This window comes from Haliaeetus leucocephalus, unplaced genomic scaffold (genome assembly GCF_000737465.1).
Source record: "Haliaeetus leucocephalus isolate CR32 unplaced genomic scaffold, Haliaeetus_leucocephalus-4.0 Scaffold1, whole genome shotgun sequence".
Taxonomy (NCBI): domain Eukaryota; kingdom Metazoa; phylum Chordata; class Aves; order Accipitriformes; family Accipitridae; genus Haliaeetus; species Haliaeetus leucocephalus.
This window is the reverse complement of record NW_010972437.1, coordinates 5,416,009-5,440,742: the sequence shown is the minus strand read 5'-3', so window position 1 is coordinate 5,440,742 and position 24,734 is coordinate 5,416,009. Positions and strand designations below refer to the sequence as shown.

General features: G+C 42.4%; 1 protein-coding gene across 10 annotated transcripts in view; it reads right to left on the bottom strand.

The window, feature by feature from the left end:
* PLEKHM3 (pleckstrin homology domain containing, family M, member 3) overlaps positions 1–24,734 on the bottom strand; it is a 118,921-nt gene that overhangs the window by 33,177 nt on the left and 61,010 nt on the right. For 9 of the 10 annotated variants that reach the window (XR_774207.1, XM_010564984.1, XM_010564991.1 and 6 more), the window contains one exon: positions 10,967–11,124. The exons of the other annotated variant lie outside the window; for it this stretch is intronic. Coding sequence is in view for 8 of the 9 variants with exons in the window: in XM_010564984.1 (XP_010563286.1) it covers positions 10,967–11,124 (158 nt within the window). In the remaining variant the exon portion in view is untranslated. The remainder of the gene's footprint in view (positions 1–10,966; positions 11,125–24,734) is intronic. 10 annotated transcript variants of the gene reach the window in all.

The window sequence follows — 24,734 nt, the reverse complement described above, 5'->3', positions numbered from 1 at the left end:
GCAGAGGTTTAGTGAGGCACATTTCTAGCTAGCATCGACTGATAAAACCCAAATAACAAATAAGGAAGGCTAAAGAGGCTAAGCATAATACTCTCTTGCAGTAAAACTTGACTATCATATTTCTAAGTCCAGCTAGTGAGTCTAAATCTGGTTTTGAATCAAGAAACTAGCTCACACAGAGATATTAATCATTTCTGTGCTCAGAGAGTGTGTGTTATGGCCCTGATCCAGTGAAGCACATAAACACATGCTTAGGGCTCATATCCCAGTGATTTCCTTGGGATTACTGATCTGCCTACCATTAAGCATGTGCTTACGTGCTTTGCTGGATTGGGATCTCCATGAACAGACATACTAATGGATGAGGGAGAGACAGAGAGGACAGCAGTGTCTTTAAAACTTTACATCATTCTGAACTGACACTAATGGTGATTTTATCAAGCTAATTCTCCCTTGTTAGTCAGCAATTTACAGTGCCCTGGAAGTTGCTAGAGGGTAATGATTGATGAGGAATGTAATTTTGTGCTCTCACATTGCCACTCCCTATGCTCACTCAATATTTCTCCACAGTACACATGGAGGTGACAAAACTTATCAGAAATTGCTGCTGAAATGGATGGAGCAGGATGAGAGGAGCCAGCACACCTGCTCTCCCCAGTCAAAGGCCATCAGCAGAGAAAACAAAGATTAATGGTGTTTAAATTAATGGGAATTCATTTTTCAGAAATAAGCTCAGTGGAAAAAATTTCTCTCATGTCCCTCAGAACCAAAAGAGAGAGAAGAAATGCCTGCACTGTTATTTATTAGAGCTGGTGCAATAGCTGAAGCTCTGACCAAGACCCCACAGCGTCAGGCACTAGCCAGAAGCAGTGCAAACAGCCAGCCCCAGGTGTCACAGTCCACTGCAGCCATTGTGACCATCGTTGGTCCATTCTGCTGCCCCCACCCCTGACTGCTGCTCTCAAGACCTATTTTCTGCTTTCTCAGGTGAAGGCTAATGTACTCCCAGCCCCAATCGCGGAGTGCAGATGACAACACAACAGCAACCTGGAAGAATGGTGCTCTGATTTGCAGAACAAAGCTGCCTCTTGCTTTCTGTAGGGACAGGTAGAGAGGATACCTGGGTCAGCCTTCACTGCATGCTTGTATCCCCTCGCTGCTAAAGAAACACAGTCACCAGGGCGGGGCGGGGGGGGGGCAATGCTGATCTTGCTCTACCTTTGTGCAAATGGTAAGTTACTCCCTTTAAAGTAATGGAGCTATACTACCCCAAGCCATCTATAGCTTTGCTTTTCACCGTATCGAATACAGTCAGACTTAACTGACCCTGGAAATGTCAACTGGTTGACCATTCCTGATCTCAGTCCCAAGAAATTTTCCAGTGATAACAAAAACCCCACCAAAATTATATACCTTCTCTGAATAGTACAAACAGATTACTTCTTATTTAATCCTGACATCTAATTTTACCTCCACATGTGAGTTTCACAGTTTTTCTTTACTGTTGTTTTCAAGCCTCAGGATTGGAAAATGTTTTTACTTCTCTGGAGAAAAAATACATTTTGTAGTCTATAAAAGGCTCATGCAATAGTTCACTACACTTAGTTATCTTTCCCTTAACCCTTGTTGTTGTCATAGGTAATTCAGGTACAATTCTGAATCCTGACTTCTTTGGCTAGAGGCCAAGAAGTCCCTGCATCTTTTGTGAGACTTCTATATACCACTGATAATAAGCTGATGAGCCCATAGCCATTCAGGCCTTTCATGTTTCCTTCTTTAATGAATGATATTACGATACTGCACATTAACAGCATCTTGCTATTTTTCAAACATTATTTGAAGAACTGGTGAACATTGCATGTTGTTTTCATACAGACTTTCAGTCTCCTAAGAAGGCATCTGGAATAGCTTCCTCTCTATTACAGTGTTTTCTCTCTTTTTTTCTCTTTCCTGACCAACTCAATTTCTGTTGAGACTATAGGGGGTGTTTCATGTGTGAAGGCTGTTTTACTTGTTTGAACACCAGAGTAACAAAAATGCAGAGAATTATTCAATCCTTTAAATAATTTCTATGGCACTGAAAAGTGTAAGAGAGAAAGGGCAAAGCTCTCCACAGCCAGACAGGCATTATAATGCTCTTATTATCATCATTACTAGTTACAAAAGAAAAGCCTTTCTATATTAAAAGCATAAAATCATTCGTTGTATGCTGAGGAAATGTCAGTGTTAGTATTTCCCATTAAGTCTGGGCATTTGAAACATATCAATATGTGGTAAATTGTAAATTCTGGCAAATTCTTTTCATGCTTCCCACATGTATTTCACAGGCCTATGGCTCAAGTAATTCTAGATTTTGCACAACCAATTGATTATACTCTTATTTCTCCTCTGTACTGCACCACCATTTAGGTGTCCATGGGTAAGATCAGGTGCCCAAAGAGGGGGGGTGCAACACAAAGAGGCCTCAAAGACCTTCCACCCTAAGCAGACAAAATAAACCAGGGATTATCAACTGGTGGCCCAGGATGTCATCCGAAAGACAGTTTTATTTGTCTCCTTGGAACCTTACAGGTTGACAGACTGACCAGTGTGACTGTGGCGGGATGAAGCTGCTGGCACTAGTAAGGTTTATTAGGACAGCTTCAGTACCACGCATGTGGGCTATACCTCTCTGGCTTCCAAACACCAAGCAGGGAATCAAAGCAGCTCATGGTTATGCTGTTCGTCCCTGAAAAGAACAAACAGTGGATGACAGACACACCGCCACTCCCACCTCACAAATGGGAAATGAGGTGAACTGACTTGCTCAAGGTCAGCCAGGAGCTCCTTACAAGAGCTGAGAAGGGCAAAGAGCTCCCCTGTCTCGCTGCAGTGCCATATTCACCCACCACCCTTTGTCTTGTAACTTTATACATTAACTTTCATTTTTTCATTTAAAAAAAGCCCACTTCCTCTGTGCTAGACCTTTCATGCAGTTGCTCAAGTGAATAATCCCTTGAAAGAAATTTCAGTAAGGATATGATTTAGGGCTGAACCCTTCATTGACTAGAACTCTTCAGGTTTTTTTCCTTCCCTCCATGCAGAGTAAAAAGAAGATAAAATGGCGTTGTTCATTATGTTTTCTTTAGATGATGCTATATATTCACCAAGCATCTGAAATACTAAGCCACCTGTAACTTGGCTATTAAAAAACCCCAAAGAGCAAACCACAGTAGCTGAAGTAAGCCTTGCCTAGGGATTCCAGCATGATCACCATCCCACGCTATGCACATGTGCTTGTCTGCAAGTATTTCTGAATTGCTCAGCTGTGAATATCACAGACGCGCCCTTCAAAACTCTGAGACTTTAGCAGAACACAAAGAAAAGGAAAACAGACTAGCCTGTGTTCACTTAGAACACAAAAAAAGCCCCAAAGGCAATCAATGCCTGACACACACGTGCAGCAATATTATTACAGTTGCCTAGGAACCAACGCAAGGAGCCTGCCTAGGGAGGGACACTCGTGCAGTAAATGAATGGAAGAAAGTTGGCACTAACATGACATTGATTTGTCCCTATAAGGAGCTTGTTAAGATAATGCCTTGTATGACATGCTTACGGTCTTTACTAGACACGGGGGGAGGGGGGGGTTAAATACCATACTTAAAAATTGGCTTTTGAAAAATTTGCCTCCGAAGGGGAAAAAAAAAAAAAGCCAAACAAAACCAGAGCAGAGCCCTCTACCCAGGCCCTCAAATTGTAACATGTCTGAAAATCACTCTGAATTTTTAGTTCAGTATTCAGGGAGTCAGCAGTGATTCAAAGCATAACCATAGTTTTCCTTTCCATATAACTGCTCATCAGATGGGGGTTACCCTTGATATGCCAGCACAGCTTGAAGACAATCCTCATTTATAATGGCACGGCTTGGTCCTGGGCTGGCCCCAGAGGGTACAAAACCAGCAGAAATAACTGTAACTGCCAACCATTGCCCCAGCTCGTGTGCTGGGAGAACTGATGCAGAGGGGTGAGCTGGTTACAGGTGGCAGCTAACAAGGGGTGTACAGCGACCGCCAGCCTGTACTGATGGGACTCACCAAATAGAGCGCCCACCGTCTGCACCTCTGGAACAGCTGCAGGGACCAGCCCAAACACAGGCTGACATGGCATCTGTGACCAACACCACCACTGCTGCTCTAGTAATGCCACCCCAGGATGGCTGAATGACATGCTACCCAATGTCCCTGAATGAAAACTGCCAGACCAGGGTCTGCTCCCTTTTACCTAGCATGGTTTAGACTGAACTGCTGGAGAAGTGCCCCAGGCAGGGGAGGATGAATGAATAAGCCCCTGTCCTGGCTCTGCCACCCAGGGCTTGCCACAGGGTGCCTCCCCGTTTGTCCCATCTCTTGCCCCTTGTCCTGTCATGCCAGCACCCACTGCCAAGGTCAACTGCATCCAACAGATGTGCAAAGTGGTCAGAGATATTAAAGCCTCACAAATGAGGGGAAAAGCGGGCAGCTCACTGGAGGGGAGAGAAAACCACCAGTGCTCCACCACCAGTGAGGCGGGGAGCCTCAGTGTCAACTCCTCCATTGCTAGACCCAGAGAAATCACAGAGCAGGCCTTCGTTTTGGGTGCTCACAGAACAATTTGTTACCAGCCACGGCTGAACAAGAACAGCTTGATTTAACCACCAGCTATCCTCCTGCTACAGTTGCATACACAGGCTGAGTTACCGCACCAGAGCACAGCAGCAGGGTCAAGCAGGAGCAGAATGATCCTGCAGCTCCCAGACCTCTCTTCGCAGAGCTCTATTGCTCCTGATTAAGGAGGGGAGCGTGTCCTCAGCTCCCTGCCAGCTGTGGCTGCAGGGATTTATTCTACACTATCTATGTATATTTCCATACTTGCATCCAGCAGAAGAACTAAGGACTGACTGTTGGCCTCAGTACTGCACTTCACAAGTGGTCTAAGTTCAGAGATCCCAAGCCAAGTAACGTGGCCTGTACATAGCAGTTCACAAGAAATCCGTAAAGGGGCACTAAAATCAGTATTAAAACATTTAATCTGAAACTCCCGTGATTACACTTTAGTCAGTGGAGCTAAGTTACCTTGGAAAGGGGAAAATCCCTACACATGGTAGACCCACTACCTGCAAACCACTGGAGAGGCTGAGATGCCACAGAGAATCAAGTGTTTACATTGCTCAGACATATATCCTCTGCCTCTGCTAGCTGCCACATCATGAACTGGACTTCACCCCTCTACCTCTCCTATTATTAATGAACTGTATTCACAAAGGGGTGGCTGAAGACCTAAAAGCAAAGAGTCAGGCAATACTATTAACAGTAATATCATAAACTGCCTTCAACCATTATAATTTCACTGCATGATTCTGCTACTTTGCATTTTTCTGTAAGTCTCAAGTCTGGAAATCCTCTGATTAAGCCAGGATTTATGCTTTTAATAAAAAAGAAAGGCAAAGGCACCCGGACTTCACAGCTCTGCCATAATGTTGAAGACATGCCCACCTGGACCCAAGATGGAAAAAAGGAACTTAACATTAAAAAAAAAAAAAAAGTATATAAACAACAAGATCCTTAAGGTAATCTTAGAATTTCTGAGTTCTTAAGAGTTTGCAGTGTTGGCTTTCATGGGCTAAAAAGCAATTGAAAAACTGTTGTCTGGTCTACAAGGAACCATATTTGGAGGATGGAGCAGTCTATCTTAAAAGGGGATTTCGCATGAGGAAGGAGGAGGAAGAATTAAAAGGTCCTGACTGGCAAGTTGGAAATATCTAGAGCGAGGAAGAAGGCACAGCAGGGAACCTGCAAAATAAAACTGGAAACAAGATGGCTGCCATGTTCAGCCAGCAAGGAAGAGCACAAGGCAGCACTGCAGAGACCTTCCTACTTGAAATAAGTATCTGCCACTACACTGAACATTCTAGTTAATGCCACTCTGACATGAGGCAGGTAAAACCAACCTCTAAAGCTAATTCAGTTCCAAAAATACAATGCTTGAAGAAAAAGCCAGTATATTTTAGCTCTTTCTTTTTATGTATTCTAGACAACATTACTGCGCTACCCTGCACAGACAAAAATCAGAAGGTCTGGGCCAGAAGATTTTGACCAGTTTTGACAGATTCAGGTGAAACTAAATTATCAAGAGAACTTAACATCTACTTAGGTGCCTAAGTTTCTTTAAAGAAAGTGCTGAGCAGATCACTTCAGGGTGCTTTGAACCAACTATCAACATCCGATAAGCTAAGCTCTTTCAAAAATTAGGTACTAAGCTACTAACACAGCTCAGGTGAACTGGGCTTGCAGAAAGGCTGTCTAGCATAAAACAAACTAATCAAAGCAAGAGGGAAGGTGATGTACTTCAAGTGATGCCTTTGACCTGTGCCAAGGTATTTCCTGTAAATGCTCTATACTACGTATTTCAGTCTTTCCACCTAATATCTAACATTCTCCCAAATGCTCAAAGCTGGTTTTGTCCGGTGACATAGCATCCATAACACAGTGAGCTGTAATCTTGCAAAGACTTTGGCAAGCACATAAAGCTAAGCGCACAGCCTCAGAGGCTTTAGTAAGACTTCTCACTATGTATAAAGTTAAGTACATTCATTGGTCTTATCAGGATGGTGGCCAAAGATTATAGAGGCATCCAAGCTGGTTGATATAGTCAAGCCTGTTCTGTGGCATATCTATTTTAAACTTGGGTCTTCTGGTTTGTATCTTAAAAGGTCTACATGTCTTAACTGATCTGCAGAACAAATTAACTTCGCAAAGTGAAAACAGTTTAGCCTTGATAAATGAATACGAACACAAAAGAGCAGCTCTCCATGGTTCACATACATCTATAGTCACCACATAAAAGGCAAGGAATTGACTAAATGGTTCTTAACCAAGCAAGTAGCTTTACCAGCAAAACACAACAAATTGCCTGTGAAAGTAGTCACTAGGATGCTGACACACAGGCAAGACCAAAACTTCAGTAGCATATAATAGCAATAATCTTAACCATAACTGTAATTACTTAATTATCTAATTGGACAGAAAACCCTTTTTAATGAATAATTGTATTCTTGTTCCAATGGTATTTTTCTCAGTATTCCTTAAGATTTAAAACTTATTAAAAATTGTTCTAGGTTATAAAACAAATACAGCCACATTTTATAGACAACAGTACCACTACATGGGCATTTTCTTTTCACTTCTGCTTTTTTTTTTTTTAGTTTTAAGAGAAAGAAACAAAAACTTTTCACCACGTTAATGAAAAACAAGTAATATCAGAACAACTTGAGGGGCAGTGCCTGGCTGCTAAGAAATGGACAAAGATAGCTCTAACAAGCCAGTTTATAACCAGGGCTATTGAAACTCACTTCACAACACTTGTAAAAATAAAATTAGTGATATAATAGGATAATTTTATATGTTTATTTGCTAAATTTAAGCTCAGGGCAAATATAGTCCAAGAAATAAAACAGGAGGTAGATGCTTAGGTTGTTTAAGTTGCCAAAGCTCCAGCAAAAGCAGAGCTGTGAGAGTTTACATTAACTGGCAATTTGCTCCATGAAATGTGCAATTAACTCAGGAGGTTTAAATACAGTTCTCATGATTTAAAGGCCATCAAAAAGATGCCGAAATTGTGAAATGTAGAAAGAACTCTAATGAACTGTTACATAAATATGGGTAAGACAGAAAAGAAGAAAATGGGGGACAGAGGAATCAAACTGACTGGAAGAGGCATCCAAAAGGATGGGACAATTTTTAAGAAATTGTTTAACTACTGAATCACAGCTTTCATTAAGGTCTGTGCAGAATGGCCACCTCCCAAGAAAAGCTGCAGAAAGGAAATATCATTAGAAAGCTTATGACTTTGTGAGCCCACCCTTACATTCAAGGCAGCAAACTGTTGCGCTGTATTGTTGAGCAGGATGTAAAGAGCCTGCCAAGCACAGCCCACAGACCCGCTAATTAAGTGAACTGATTGTGTTTGTTTTGGAACCGTTTGCCAACAAAGGAATGTGTCATGCTGATTAGTGAGAGAAGGGTATGTAATATATGTGTATTCAAACCCTGAGGAGTGCATAACCCAGGTATTCACTCTGTTTGCTCAAGGACTGACAAAAATGACTCTCAAGCAAATAACCTGACCAAAGAGAAACTCCAGCCCTCAAGAGGGGCCCTCCTTTTCCTTCAGCTGTATCTATCTAAAGAAGACCCATCCTTCATCAATTCCTACTGAAGACTGCTCCAGAAACTGCTAAGAATATTTTGGAGAAAAATACTCTCTCCACCTCAAAGCTGACCTAAGAGACCATGGAGATGGAAAGGTAACAGCCAGCTGAGAACCACCTTGGAATTATAATGGCCTCTCTGACAGCTGTCACTCTTCTCTCCGAAGAGCGAGAAAAGTCAGGGAGGTAGCCAGGAAAACAAATGCCAGCTCAACACAGACACACCACACACCCTCAAAAAGACTTCACTTTTTAAACATTCAACAGAGAGGTGAATTTTGCAAAAGCTGTCATGCACCCTAACAGCCCAGTTTGCTGGTAGAATTAGTAGCATGCTGAAAAGTGAACAAGCAACATTCAAAAGCAAGAAGGAAAAACATGGTCTTCAGAGCTCAGCTGCTCTTCCCTCTTTAACTCAGCAGCTACATCCAAGGTACTTGGCAGTCTAGTACTGAGTACAAGATGTGAATATTATGCTGTAAACAGCAATTCCAGAAAACCAGTATGGAGAAAGGGAATCGTAGTCAATTCTCACTGCACACTGTGGACTCACAATAGCACAACCAAATCACAAATCTGAGCTAACTGTTTACTCAGAGCTCTGTATGACACTTAACTAACAAGGAAAGCTGAACACCTCATCAGAAACTTCAGGTATAACTGCAAGTCTTCACACATTTTATGACTTGCCATTCCATCTGCCACAGGTTACTCTGTACATCTACCTATTTCTAGCTAGCCTCCTCACCTTACACTTGCCATTGTAGTGGTCAGCACACCTACCTCAGAAATATCTCTCATCTGTAAGAGACGGAAACAAACACAAAATGCCTCTACCTGGCCTTCTTCCTCACTGCTTTGCAGCTGATGGAGCTGCACAGTAAAACACATAATCTCCTCTGTTGGAGCCTGAAGGTGGAAAAGAGCAAAAATATAGAATAGAAATAATCTGGTTAGTTTCAGAGGTGCATGTGCACACACGAGTAGTAATCAGATGGGAAAACTAACTAGGAAGGGAAATGGAAAATGCTGGAGATAAAATCAAGTTTTAGTGATAAGGAGTACAAAAGGAGTCAGCAGAATGACCTCTGACAAAATAAGAAAGAGAAATATTGGAGAACCTTTCATGCTGATTGTTTTTTAATTAAAATCATTAACAAAGACCGCTGTCTTTGGCATGACATCAACCATGACTTCACATTTGTGAAACATGAACAAAAGTCCTTTCTGGTTTCTAATTCACATAAAAACAGGAGGTAGAGCCACTTCTTTTGGCTTTCACTGAACTGCTGACAAATACTATTTGATTCCAGAAGGTTTTAAACTCTGTAATTGCAAGGTATGTCTGATCTCAGCTGAAGGGCGGGGCAACAATATACACCCAACAATGTTTTTGTGACCAAAACCGCCCAGACAAATCAAATGCACAGACATTTCAAGTAAACCTGTCTTCCCCAATGCTCTTACATGTTCTCATCAATCTTTTGGGAATATCTTCAATTGCCTTTTATACAGTCTCAATAGACATCTTATGTTTTATGTTATCTTAGTCTCTCTCTTTTTAACTCAGCCTATCTCACCATGCACCCTAGATACATTATCTCTTGAAAACCATTTATAGAGCTCAGCTGCACACCTTGTTTAGCTTATGCCCACTGCTTTGTCAATGCATTTTTTAGAATTAGAGTCTGGAAAAAGAATGTGCAAACAGTCTTTGAAACGCAGGTCAGGCTGAAAATCCCCAAAGAGTAGTCCCTGGTTACTTGCAATTTAACATCTTTGTGCACGCAGGGGAATCAGATTCTTAATGAAGCCCTTTTAACAGTCTGGTCCTGATTGTTTCCAAAGGTGGCTCTTCAATTTTTTTTTCCCCTTCAACGGAACACTTTGGAGAGCAAATTAAAATGACTGTATTTGAAACAGCCAGAAAAGTACTTATCTATGGAGGAATGCTGTGCTGTCAGATATACTGTCTTTCTGTTGAGTTAAAAAAAATTAAAAAAAAAAAAGTCTCCTTTATTCAAAATCCAAGACATTTTTGAAAAAGAGTAGTAACACTGCTGCGTTGCCAAGTCTGCTCTGGTTTCCTGCATTTTGCTTCTAGGTTTTCCATGCAACTCCTGTCCCTGACCTGGCATCCAGTACTCCATACAATGTGAAATAAAAGTGCTTTTATTTAATTTAGGACTGGTATATTTATATTTATTTTGTAGCCACCTGAGAATAGCAATCTCATTGAAGAAAAAAAAAAATCTTGCATACATATGCACAGAGCAGTATGCACACAGAAAGCAGAGAATTAGCCATAACATTTCATAGGGAAAACACTTCAAAATAGATGGTTATTGTACTATAATGGACAATCCCAGTACATCACAGGTCCAGTGACATCAGATACCAGAAAGGTGTCCGTGATCATTCCAGGGAATCCATTTGGCTTTTCAGGACACCTTGCAAACTCAGAAGAGCTTTGGATAAATCACACTGTGTGATGCTACTAGGGACTCTTCCCTTTTTGAACAGCTGTTCTGAGACTTACAGGGCTTTGGGAAGTAGCTCTTCCCATCTATTTCCAAGTCTGCTCATGGTGGCCTCCCTGGACCAGTAATCTAGTGTAGTGTCCAGAAATCCCCTGCATTAGTGGGATCCAGTCCCTAGTTATTTAAATAAGAGGTCAGGAGGCTGAGAATCCACAAGGATATGATACGCAAGTCACATGTATGACTGACATTACAGTACCTGCTTGTAGAAATGTCCTCAAAGGGGTAAAGGATTTCTCCATTGTTGCAAATCTCACAGATGAAACCTTTTTGACTACAAAGGCTGCAGCTGTACACATGAGAGGTGGCAAACTTGATTACCTTTCCCAAGAAAGGAGCCAGTTTTCCTTCAATAACCTGAAATGAGGAGAAGACAATATTGAATGAACCCCCCCAAAATGACTAGAACTCCCTGAAGGACTGAGACAGTACTTATTAATACAGAAACACAGCTAAGTGCTGCTGGTTAAAACAACAGGAAATTTACTTTTCAACAATTATAGCTCCATGAAATCACAAATTATAATAGTGGCCAATGAACTGGCAATGATCTAAACATAAAAACAAAGTTACTCTCTCTCTGTAAGTCTCTATACAGCAATAACATACAAGATCAGTAGTCTTTTTAAGTACAACAATGCATTCATATACTAAGGCACAAAAAAGTAGATAGGAAAAGAGTTTAAGTCTTCCATATTATCATCTAACTGACAGCTATGGACACCTTACATTTATGATTTTCATTTCTCGTTATTTTTTATGCACAAATCTCAGTTTGTCTTTGCTCCTTTTTCTCCAAAGCACAATTTTTTTGCATATTTTTTGTGAACAGAACCCTGGCTTTCCTCCTTTAGTCAGGTTGTGTTTCCCATTGAAAACCATTAAAATACAATATTCCCCTCATTGCCAGAATGAATAAATTCTCAGATAAAGCCCTGAATGGGAACTGGTTTTTTCCCCTTCAGTGTCCAGCTCTCAAATCGAGAAGTCCCTCACTGCCAGATAATCCTGCTAGACCATTAGAAGTGATTAGCACTCCCTGTGTTGGTGTGAAAAAACAGCCATGCAGTACAGATTAAACTGCTAGCCACAACACTCATCTAAATTTGTGACTCGGTGACAATGCCTCAATAAGGGGTGCTATTCAGGCAAAATACTTTCCATTCAGATCAAACTTCCAGAGACTTTAAGGAATTCTGCCGGTGTAGGGAATAATGAAGATGGAATAAGGCCCTAAGTGTACATTCTTCTCTCCCAGGCTTCCTGTGGTCTGAATGGCAGCCTGCCAGATTAGTGATAGAAATGTGTCACAGGATTTGATAGTGACCTCCTATAAAAAGGAAAAAGAATGCAATAATTGCTGATTGAAGACTTGCACAGGGCTGTGCCCTGAAACCTAAGAGTGAGGAGATTTACACTTAAATGTGTGCCAGATTCAGTTCAGGCACCCCTTCCCTAAATATGATAACACACCATTTGTAATTTGAATTTAGTGTAAATGAATCTAGAGAAAGCAAAAGTCAAGGCAGAGAACAACAACAGAGATTTTGAAAGCACTCCTCGCCTATGTAAAGTAGAAAGGAGATAAATTTGTGTTCCAGGGCAACTTCCTGTCTGCTAGCCAAGATAGCCACTACTAAAGAGTACACGTGGAAAAGAAGGTGCATAGCACCTGCATAGCATTGATGTTGATGGCATTGAATGGCACGGGCTGAAACGCACCCCCTCTTTGCTTTCAGCTCTAGCCTGCTAACAACATCTGCAACAACAGGAAGCGGCAATGTTATTGCTAGTACTGCAGATAGGACATCTGCTCATGTTAGAGGAAAAATGACATTCCTATTGCATCCTGGTATAGGAAGATCCCCTTCAACCAGAATATAAACAACACAGAGAAGCTGCTGCATGAAATAGGAAAATTAAGTTCAAAGTAGTGATATTACTAACCTTCTAACAGATGGTCAGAAGTTAGTTTAGCTCCCCTAGACTGGGTTTTGTTTTTCATTTTGAAGGAAGACATTTTTTGCTTGGAGACTCCAGAGTTACAGAGGGTCTGAAAGCCTAACAAGTTGGGAGTAGGGGAAAGACACAAAAGCTGGTAGTATTCAATAAACAGGAGGAAAGAAACAGTGAAGTCACCCAGCCAGTGACATGGCTACAATCACCCTCCAAGAAGCCATTTAGCACCAATAGATGAAATACGCATACAAAGATAATAAACCACAATGCATACGTATTTTCCGAAGCATTTTCATGCTGTGGCAACCACCTCTGACAGGCCACAAGAGCTCAGCTTAAAATGCCAGGCTGAAGACAGAGCTGCAAACAAACTCTCTAAGCCTGCACTAATGTGACTGTCAGCAAGGACTTAAAAGTTACATCTCTGAATTAAAAATTACACTTTATATAATGTAATAAACAAATTAACATAATATATTACCTTCCTAAGCACCAGGGGTGAATTTAAGTCTGTACAAGGCACAAAAGGTTTCCTGTGCTGAAGAGCTTGCAACCTAAGCAAGATAGATTGAGAGTGGACAGCTGCCCCTGAGGGGCTGGTGTTATCTGTCCCTATTTATCTATTTATTTGCATGGCTCGTCGTAGCACTGTAGTGGGTTGGCTTGTAACTCTGGCCACTGCAGACATACAATGAAGATGATATCTTCAAAGAGCCTTGCACGCCAATTTTACAACGTGAATTACAGGCCATTTTACTGTATTATAGGAGGAATACAAAATGCAGCATCAAACTGATGTTATCACTATTTTTAGCATCTGTAAATTTTGTGTCATTTTGTTTCATCAGAGACCTCAAGGCTGTGCGCAGGATATGACTTTTCTTTGCAGCCTTCTCTCATTCATGTTTGTGGCTAATAAGAATAAAATCCTCATCTCCATTTACCCTAGCAAGCAAAAAGGAAGTTTTGTACTTGCTGTCCCCAAGAGGAGTTTCATGGTAACACTTCCCCAGAGAGTGTTTTATGGCTTGGGAAAAGGAGTGTAGGACATGTAATCAAAGGTGTCAAAACTTCTCCTGTGACTAAGCGCACTCTTGTGACTCCCAGAGGCCCAGGGTCATCAATTTAGACATCCCAGAACCACAATGGCAGAGTCCCAGGATGTTCTCCCAGTTGATGCTGGAATCTGATCTTGAGTTTCAAGGAAACACAAGTGATTAGAGAAGTGTGTTAAACAAATGTAATGAGTTATCCAGATATCAGGGAAATCGGGGGGGAACCTCCAGAGGCCATCTTGGCAGAGCCAGTAACATCTATGTCATTCTTTACAGCTGTATCTGCTACTAAGGCCTTTCAGTGACAGAAACTCCACAGCCCCCGTGCAGTCTAATCCAGCACACGTCTGTTCTCACTGCTGGAGTCACTCCTAAGCTTTGACACAAACCTTTCCTAAGGACATTTCAGTTTACAAAATAAGCTTACAAAATAAGTTTACAAAATAGAGAAACTGTGAAATCACACACTACAAGCTGCAGAACAGCCCATCACACTTCATAAGAAATGTGGAAATTTAGCACAAAACTAAGTTAAGAGTATGCCAAAGGAACAGAAACCAAAAATTTCACCATTGACTTATCCCTGTAACATAACACAGCCTCAACATGCACCTGCAAAGGCTTAAAAATATATTCCTGCCTCTTAAAAGAAAAAAAAGCCTTAAGCTTAAAACAAATTACAATTTTGCTGAGTTCAGATTCTCTTCTACCTACAGAAGACATGAAAAGCAAGGTCTGTCTTCTAGTCCAAATTCTTTGTAGTGCAAGCAATTGTTTTGTTGTCCAAAATTAAGGGTGAAAGGTGACTGATGATGGTATCCTGGTCATCAGTTGATGGAGGGTGCAATGCAGCCTTCTCTTCCTAAACTGGTCAAGGAACCCATCCCAAAAGGATTCTGGACATGGGGCCATGCTCTTACAGTTAGCTTACCACTGCTGCACAAGGAAAATACTTGTGTTCAGAGGCCCAAAGCAAGCTGTGTCTCTGAATAGCCCCAGTGTTTAGATCAGAATGACTGTCCACCTCTGTGGGTCTGCAAGAACACTTCTCTAAGCTACCACAGGACAGAAAGCTGTGGCTTTGCATACTTGCAGCTCCTGACTGCATGTCTTGCATTAGGAATTGTATAAAAATACACACCCACGTGTAAACACATAAAAGACAGGCCCTGCCCTCAAAGCACTTACAATTTAAACCAACAAAACACACACTGCTTTTTACACTAACTGCCACATATCTCCCACCCTAAATGGGACAAACTGTGTTTTGGAGAAGCCTCCCACACAGGCTCCCTGCCCACGCTGCAGAGAGCATCCCTCTGGCCAGAGCATGGCTGCAGGTGTCAGGGCTGCTGGGGAGGGGAGAGGAGAAGCCAGAAGAGCCAGCAGGAGCAGCAACCTGCCTTACTGCCCAGTCTCCTGCACCTGGCTCGGGAAAGCTGAGGTGGTATCGGCAAGCAAGAGGGAAAGGCAGAGACTTGTCTGCAGCAGTGGGAGAAACTAGAGGGGTACACAGTATCTGAACACAGGCCAAAGGGGTGTTGGGACAATTATTTTAGATGATTTATAGAACATGGGCTTTTCATACAAGTCAAAGTTATGAATAAAGGTAAATCAAATCTTCTCTGTATATCTTTGTGCTACTGTTCAGTTGGGTAGCAGTATAAATTCAAAGAAACAATTATGCTTTGCATGAGTGAGGCGGGGGGGGAAATATGGGGACTACCAAACCTTAGCAGACAAGCCAATGTTGGCAACAGCTGCGAGAGCCTTGGGCAGCGGGAAGGCACGACGAACATGCACTGGGTTATGTTTTTCCCGATTCAGCAGGAAGACAGAGAAGATGAAAGGCAGCAGTGTCTACGGTACAAGCTGAAATCCCTTTGGATACATCACATTAATATGATCATGAGGGCAATGTGTGATCAGTCAAAGCTTAACTACTTGTCAGGAGGGCTGCTGGCCCCCAGAGGTTTCCTGATCCTTCTATCCAAAGACTGGAAGTTACTCATAGTTCCCTTGCTCTATCAAGGGGATGTTTTCAGAAACACGCAGGCAGCCAGCTGTTTCCAGAGAGTAAGAACTGGAAAGGCCATAGACTACAGCATCCTCCACAAGCAGAGAAATCCTCCTCAGCAGCCCCACTATGTGCACAACAGGACCGTTGTCCACAGACAACTTCCAGGAGCAGCACGTGTTGCCCAGGGGACTCTCACTGGTATCTCTGTGCCCTACCTTCACAACACATTTCTGAGCCCATGAGGCTGCCTACACTGAAGGAGAGGCAGTCCTCTCACCTCCAACACATGCTGAGCTACAGCTCTATCCTGACTCCACCACTCATCCAAGCTCTCCTGGCCGAGCACAATGCTGGTAGAAGTCCAACTCCGAAGGCTCCCACTCCCCAGCCCTAGCCTTGCCCCTAAACCTCCTCCTCTCATGCAGCACAGTACATGGGGTCCAAAACCCCAGCCCATTACACACAGCAGAGAGAATTCAAGTCACTTTGTCTTCCCTTTTCAGTCAACAAAAACTCCTTGTATGAGAACATACTTACCAGCATGAAGGAGGGTTGCACAAACTAGTCCCACAGGAGAGCAATGTAGTGAGCACAGTGTTGCAATATATATGTTTTCATATTAAAAACCAAACTAGAAAAGTGGCCAAGGTAACAGTGGCAGAACTTGTCGTCTCTGTTGAGAGTTCTAATGCAGAGAGATGGTAACCTAAATTCACAGCTTTCAATAACTTTCTGTTTGGGAAACTGAACAAGACAAAAAAAATGCACAAAAAAACCCTAATACAAAATTAGGCACAGTTTGTTCCAGTCCCTGACAGTTGTTCAAATTAGAAAAGACATAATAGAAGCCTCTGACTGGGTGTCACTGAAAAGCAATCAAATATTGATTAGACAAGGTAAGCATGGAAGTCCCCTCCAAACTCAGACTGTGTCATTCCCAAAGAGGTAATATTACAAGGGCTTTAGGGGGAACTAGAGGGGGGGATGTGTGGAAACAGAAGGAAAAATGAGTCAGCTGTAATCCACTATTGCTTCAAGTAACGCCTCCGTAGCCTTCAGCCCACCTATTAGACCAGTTCCACAGAAATACCCAACCTTTGCATCATGGCCACATAAATCAACACTGAAATCTATCAGACATGATGAACTTTCTGGACAGGAGAGAAAAAACAGTACAGTTTTCAGAAATTTCTCAGGCCAGTGAGTGTTTGTTTTGAGGGCAGGGCTCTTGTCAGCAACGCTAGCTACAAGTAAAAGATAAGGAGTAAGACCTCCATTCCTGCAGGAGTCTATGTTGTGAATTTGAGTGAGGGTCACTTAAAGAGAAGGAGGTGTGGGTCCTTCTAGAAGAAGGAAGAGGAATCTACCCACATCTGTATATTCTGCCAGCTCTGACACAAGGGACAGCCAACAACCACAGGCACCATCTAACAGCATGTCCAGGAACACCACCACTTCCCTGTGGCTGAGTGATCAGGAAATAAACACTAAGAATTGTCCCCAACTCTCCTGAATCCTCAGACCTGGACCTGTAATTTCTTCATGTACCAGAAGCACAGGAGGAAACCCTGGTTATTATCCTCATAGAGGAGCATCTGTTGCTACTGCTCTGCTTAAGAGCCCCACCACCAGTGTTTAGTATTCCAGGTGAAGTGGTGAACATACTGTAAAACTCAGGTTCTGTATCACTGCCACTGTGAGACAAGCTAAATTTGCCAAATGGCTTTGTGACCCCACCCTTGTAGATCAGCTTGTTAATCATTATCGTCATAGAGGTGATAAAGTTGTTTTATAAGCCAACACTGAAGCAGTAACATTAACTACTTATGTAGGGGCTGGTGTATTTCCCTGCAGATAACATTTATAAGAAGGCACTCTCTTTAAAGACACAGGTTTGCCTCATAACCTCCTGGAGCACCAAGCAATCTGTTCCACTTATTCCTCCAGTCTGATTTACATGTCAGACACAAGTGACACCTGGAGGGGATGGGTTAAGTGATATGAAATCCCTAAAACACCTTGAACTACAGGTTCAAATCTCAGCTGGATTGTCCTGGCCTCTCCTCCTGACAGAACAAAATTTATGACTATTTCTTGAGGCCAGACGCACACTTGGCTCTATCTGAGAGACAGACAGAATTTGCCAGGAGGCACTGACGCAATGCAGAAGAGACATGAAAAGGCCAAGAGGCACTGAGAAAATACAAGGGGTGGTAGACATGAAGCTCATTCACCATTCTCAATTATATATATTGATGGGATAGAAAGTACTGCAATTATTGGGATTAGTGTCACAAGCATGTCTGGCAGAAGGAAGCCATCTGAAGGAGCAGTCAACAATTGTGCACAGCTTTCAACCATCCTCTAAAGACAAGGTTTCTGCCTCTTCCTGGTTGTTTTCCTTCTACCTCTCCAGAAACAGCTAGTCTGAATCAAGCCTTTTGCTAACAAGCTCAGAGGTAAGCTCCAGCATCACCTAGACTTCAGAGTACCACAGAGAATGTACTTCCTAGACTGAATGAAAGGGAAAATAAAATCTCCTGAACAGATGGGCTTGGATTCACCACTGTGGTCACTACCCTCCAAATTCCACTGGTGGAAGCTTTGTGGAGGACAACTAAACACTTAGTAATCTTTCTTCACCTCCAGGACAGGTGAGGAATATGCCTTTGAAAGAACTACCAATGATATAAGAAAATAGGGCTAGAAAAAACACCTCTAGAAACCTCCAGTTTATTCCTCACCCTGCGGCACAACTGACAGATGACTGTCTGACTTGCTTAAAAACTTCTCACCCCTGAGATCCCACAACTCTCCAGCGCTCAAAATTGCTGGGAAGTTGGTCTTAATGCCTGCCTTAGATCCCTTTTGCTGCCGTCAACTATCTTTGTTTCACACTCTACCTCCTATCCTTACATTGCACAATCTGTTTCAGAAATCATTTTCTGATGCATTCTTTTCCCTGTCACTGGTGATCTCTGTCACAAGCTGGGAAGAGCAAAAGCAGACAGGGGTGCAGGAAAGCTACAATGCCTGCCTTTACCTATTTGCTAACTGGAGATCAAGCAGGTATTTTCCACATTTGTTAAGCGTGGAGATTGGGCATTAAAGCGCAAAGGGTAAATGGAATCTCTGCCCCACGACAGATTTCAGAAGGGTCGGGATTTCTGCGACGAAAACATGGACTTGGAGACAAGCATGCTACAATATGCTTAGCTAAGGATAATGCAAGCTGCAGAGAAAAGAAAGGGAAAACATATTCCCTGCCTGGGAAGTTCCTAGTCATTTATATCTAGGGAACACACAATGCTTGTGGACTGCTAATTTCCTTGAGGACTTTTTCCCTTCCGTTCACCAGATTCTTAACACCGCAAATTCTTCTTACGATTTCAATGCGCAATTAATCTTTAGTTCAGAGGAAAGGGAAATGGAAGGAGGAAGGATAATCATGAGGTAAAAGCCCCAGGGAGGCAGATATCAGATCTCAGCTCTGCCCCATCTTTTATGCAATATACTGGTCTGGTCAGCTTTCCTTGCTCCATTTTGACTCCCAGTCACCTCTTTCAGATTGCCTGACTTATTTAAATTGCAAGTGACTTAAGAGAAGTATGATTTCTTAATATTTGTGTGCATGCACACTAGAATCAGTCACTATGCATTGCTGTAAAACAAATTAAAAAAGAACACAGCAGTAACTTCCGGAGAGCCCCATCTTTTGTTGCTACAGCCATGCTATAGGCCACAATCCCAGCTCCCGACAGTAAGGGTGATACCATCCCATCCTCTCTCTCTTCTTCCCTTTACAGCCTTTGCAGGTCCCTGGCTGTCCCAAAGGCCTGTTCAGCCTGTGGTACAGGTGGCAGCAGGGTGGACAGGATGGGGTGAGGCCAGGGACTCCGTTCATCCACTGCTGACAGCAGTGCACAGTGCTGGCTCTGACACACATGACAACATTTTGCCATCGCTGGCCTTGACACAGACAAAGCAACATCGCACAGCCGCTCATTGTGCCGTGCTAACTCATCATCCACACAGGGCAGAGAACATCCCGAAAGGAAACCTGGCAATAAACACTGCAAAGAACAAAAAAACCCACAAAGCCAACCACCAAATAAATCAAACTGAAGCAGAAATGAGTGAGAATTTGAATAAACAGAAATCACAAGCTCCCTTTGACTTCTTTGCGGCAGGCAGTCCACATTGACAGCAGAGCCATTTGCTGTTCGTGGTCCTTCCAAACCAGACCACTCAACATGCTGCACTTTAATTTGGTATTAAAGTGATAAATTAGCCACTAACTATAACAGGCGCTGGGAAGAGAAGGAAAAACAAAACAAGGTCAAGAGCAAATGCTGCTAATCTGTGACAAGCACATACAGGCAAGGGGCATGGTGAAGACAGAGTTTTACATTGGTTGGGGGAGAGGAACAAACCAGTGACAGCCCAAGTGAATTTACAGCAGGAGGCAGAGTGGATGACAAGGTCCCTTCAAGCCCTCCCCCACTCCTCTCATGGAAAGGAAGAAAAGCCTGAAATTTCAGCAGGTCTTTAGGTGCAAGCTGACACAAATGAGAAAGAGATGGAATTGTCTCAGTATAAACAACATCCCTGGAAATCACTTGTGCCAGCTACCCAGCCAGTTCTGCAACAAGACTCTAGCCCCACAACTTCTGCCTTCACACTCGCTGTTTCCATTGTCTTTCTTCCTTTCTCCTTCCCCCAAGGTTTCCAGGCAGCTACATGTCAATTTTGTCACACCCCAAGTTCTCCTAATCTTGTTGCAGGGATGAATTATAGGTTGTTTTAAGAAACAGGTATTCAAGCAAAGGTTAAAGGCTGTTTTAATCAAACAAGGTTGAAAGAGTACCAGGAATTTGTCTGGTAGAGAACAGAAAGCACTTTCCTTTGCTTAAAAACATATGTGACTCTAACTACACACACAAGCAAATATGCATTCAGGCAGAGAGTATATATGTGCTTTTTCTTTTTCCTTAAGATTAAGCAGGCAATTCCATACCAAGATATTAACTGACTCTACATGCCCACTGAGCAAGACATTATTTCATGAGTGATATCACAAAATTAGAAACTTTCCTGCCTTGCACAGGACTGGATCAGGGAATTTTGAGGAAGAGTCCTCTGAAGGATTTTAGAACAAGAAAGCAACATACCAAGAAAATGGCTAAGGTTACTCTGAAATAAACTCTGTGAGTACAAAGTATATTTTAAAAAAAATTCTAAAAAAAAATTTTCTTCTCTCATCCAAGCAGGTAGCCCTGAGACAGTATTTTGCTTCCTCAGGAAGTTTGGTTTCTTGGGATGTTATTCCTTGAGATATATCCAGCTGCCTCTCCTGAAGAGACATTTTATGTGAAGTACAGCAATGAGGTTAGAGCCCCATCTTTCACACTGCTAACCCTGATCTGCAGTACTGGGCCTTTCATTCTGCACAGCAAAAAAAGTACAGAAGAAACCTGGTTAGTACAAAGCACTAGGAAAGGGGTAGCTTATATTGCTACTGCATCTTCTAGGGGCTGAAAAAATTAAATTATCTCTGGAGATCTCAACTCAGAAGCTCTTGCGAGCCGCTGGCACCACTGCTGGGTTGTTTTAAACAGAGTTTCATTCTAAAAAGCCACACTTACGCCAAGTGGCCTAGATTACATATTCACATGGAAAAGCATCACATGTATTTAATAAGCCCTGTTGAAAACTCTGGTTTCAAGCAGTGCAAAAACCAGTTCTGCTATAATATCTATTAACAATCTTGTTATATCTCCACACTTTGCCTCCAAGACTTTAACACACCCAACTCAGATGAACTTGTCTTCTTGGCTGCCACTTGCCAAAATGCTCCTGGCCAGCTCTTCCCCCATGAGCCTGGCTGGCTTTGCCATGCTCTCTACCTGACCACGAGCCATTCTGAATGACAGCAACTCCCTTCCCCAGCAGAACTGTGGTAAAAAGGAAACAACAGTAAGATCAATGCCATTACTACTAATTGTTAAGCAGAGCTGTCAGCACTTTGGGGAATTATACACACACCTGGAATATCAGCTAACCTGAAGTTTCCTGCTCTGCTGAAAGGCAGCTCAGTGCCAGCAAACTCCAGGGAGTGACAGAAATGAGTGATAAGGAGCCACAGCCAGCCACAGGAAAGTATACAAACTGTTTAATTGCCATTTTGCTATCAGACCTTTTAATATTTATGAAAATGTATATTGTGGGTTTTTCCCATCCTAGGACTATTTTCATATTCTTCTGCTAATACAGTTACCATAGTCATACAGGCACAGGTCATAAAGGAAGGACATGAGGATGGCTATTAGCATTATGTCGTTACGGTCCGAGATGCATGTTTACGTAGTTCAAGTACAGAATTATCTAAGTGCCTCAAAATCTTAATGTATTTAAATTGCACAACATATTTAAAATAGGTCAGACGGACTACCCCTCCAAAGTACTGGTTTCGCTCTTTTGAGCTTAATTGTGCTTAGGTTGTCTATTTTAAACATACACATAGTAAAGTGGGACCCATTTTACCTTAACCCCATTAGAAATAACTTGTCCTGTGTGTCACAGAAAGCCTGCAGCAACGCGGGGAAGAGAGTCCACACAACTATCTACTTCTGTCTACCTCCTACCAAATATTTAAGAGCAGGGGCTGTACCTGACACGCCAGTTAAAACCCACCACCGTTTTAAACCAGCTCTGCTCTGAGCAACATCTTCAAACCTGTGGTCAGCTGAATACTACTGGTAGTAACACACTGCAGGACTTGCATCTCTGTCACACACGCTGTGTCAACCCTTGCTTGGGAGGCTGGCAATGTAAATCAATGTTTTCACTATGGTGCTGAACTCTGAGTTGTGGCAGCTACGGCACAGATGTGCTTGGCATTTTGCTGCCTTTATTGAGCACCATGAACTCCTAACAGAGAACTGCAACAGACAAATCTTCAGCCATCTCAGCATAGCCAGGCCTGCCAAAAACCTAATCCTCCTTCTCACTTGCCACCTCCTGCCCCTCAAGCAAAAAAAGGGCTTGCCTAAACTTAAAAGGATCTCCTGGTACAGCTACATGGGTAAACATCTTTGGTTAATAAAAGTTTAAGCTGATACAGCTTATATTGAATCACTGAATGATATAAATAACAGCAAAAGACTTTCTCATTGATATAACTGAGTTTGCACTAATGCTTTTACAGGTGTCGTGGTTTAACCCCAGCTGGTAACTAAGCACCACACAGCCTCTCATTCACTGACCCCCCACCCAGTGAATCAGGAAAAAAAAAAAGGTAAAACTCATGGGTTCAGCTAAGAACGGTTTAGTAGAACAGAAAGGAAGAAACTAATAATGATAACAACAATAATAAAATGACAATAATAATAAAAGGATTGGCATATACAAAACAAGTGATGCACAGTGCAATTGCTCACCACTTGCCGACCGATGCCCAGTTAGTTCCTGAGCCCCACCCCCCAGGCCAACTCCCCCCCAGTTTATATATTGGGTGTGACGTCACATGGTATGGCATATTCCTTTGGCCAGTTTGGGTCAGCTGCCCTGGCTGTGTCCCCTCCCAACTTCTTGTGCCCCTCCAGCCTTCTTGCTGGCTGGGCATGAGAAGCTGAAAAATCCTTGACTTAGTCTAAACATTACTTGGCAACAACTGAAAACATCCGTGTGTTATCAACATTCTTCTCATACTGAACCCCAAATGTAACACTGTACCAGGTACTAGAAAGAAAATTAACTCTACCCAGCTGAAACCAGGACAACAAGTATGGCTCTATCTGTTAAGAGCTGGGGTGGGCTGGGCAGTGTTTGTCATGCACCTATCCCAGTAGCACGCCTAAACTAGAGAAAGCCCAAAGTATGTTGGCCAAAACCCAGTTTTGTCAATCAATATAGCCACGTGCACACTACTGGTTTTCACCAGCACAGGCATGTGGGTTAGATGCCACATCCCATCCTTCTTATGCATCAATAGAAAGGAACTGCTGGGCAAGGACACCACCACTGATGGGCTTGGAAGTCATCAGGCTGTATGGTATAAATCTAAGCTGAGCATTTCTCAGTAATTGTATGAGGACTGAGTGACCAGAAAAGACGTTTTACTTCTGAAAAAACCAGCAAGTAAAGAGCAAAGTAAAGTCCACATCTCCTTTCAGTCTTTGCTATTGTTGGGACTCATGAAACAACTTGTCTAAATCAACCTAAAGTTTTGCACATGCAAAAATCCTAAAAGGAGCATCTCCAATCTCCTCCATCTCAGTCTAGGAAAATACAGGGAGCACCCAAATTTGCCATTGGAAAAGGAGGTGTGACAAAAGTGCAACATGGGTTAAAAGCCTGGAAAAGTGAACTAGACCTAACAATTTCTTTGTTCTTCTAAGGCTTCCTAATCCTGATCTAGCAATATACTAGGCTCACATTAGGTGGAACTTATGTTTCATTGAAGTTCATTTTTATTCCCCACATTTTTGTTAGGGAACCTTATATGTGCAAAATCTTGAACAGAAACATTAAGATTTTGATATTGGGAATGCTTCTGTTAGACCAACTCTTCACCTAGTCCAAAACCCTATCAGACGCTATAATCAGTACCATATACATCAGAGGAAGATGAAATCATTGATCTGTCTGTCAATAGGCAAGACATCTTCCTAATCCCCTCAGTAAATAATATGTCTATTCTGAAACCTTATAATCTCTTTATCTTACGTACTGTAACTGTGGACATTCTCATTATGGATACTTAATCCTCTCAAAGATGATAAACTTCTGGCCTCAGTAATGTTACCGTGGCATTAAGTTCCTCATGCTTGCTGTGTGTTCTGCAAAGAAGCATTTCCATTAAGGATTTTTATGCATGTCTCATATTCACTGTATGACCTGTGCTATATTATTGTGAGAATAGGGCTCTCCTG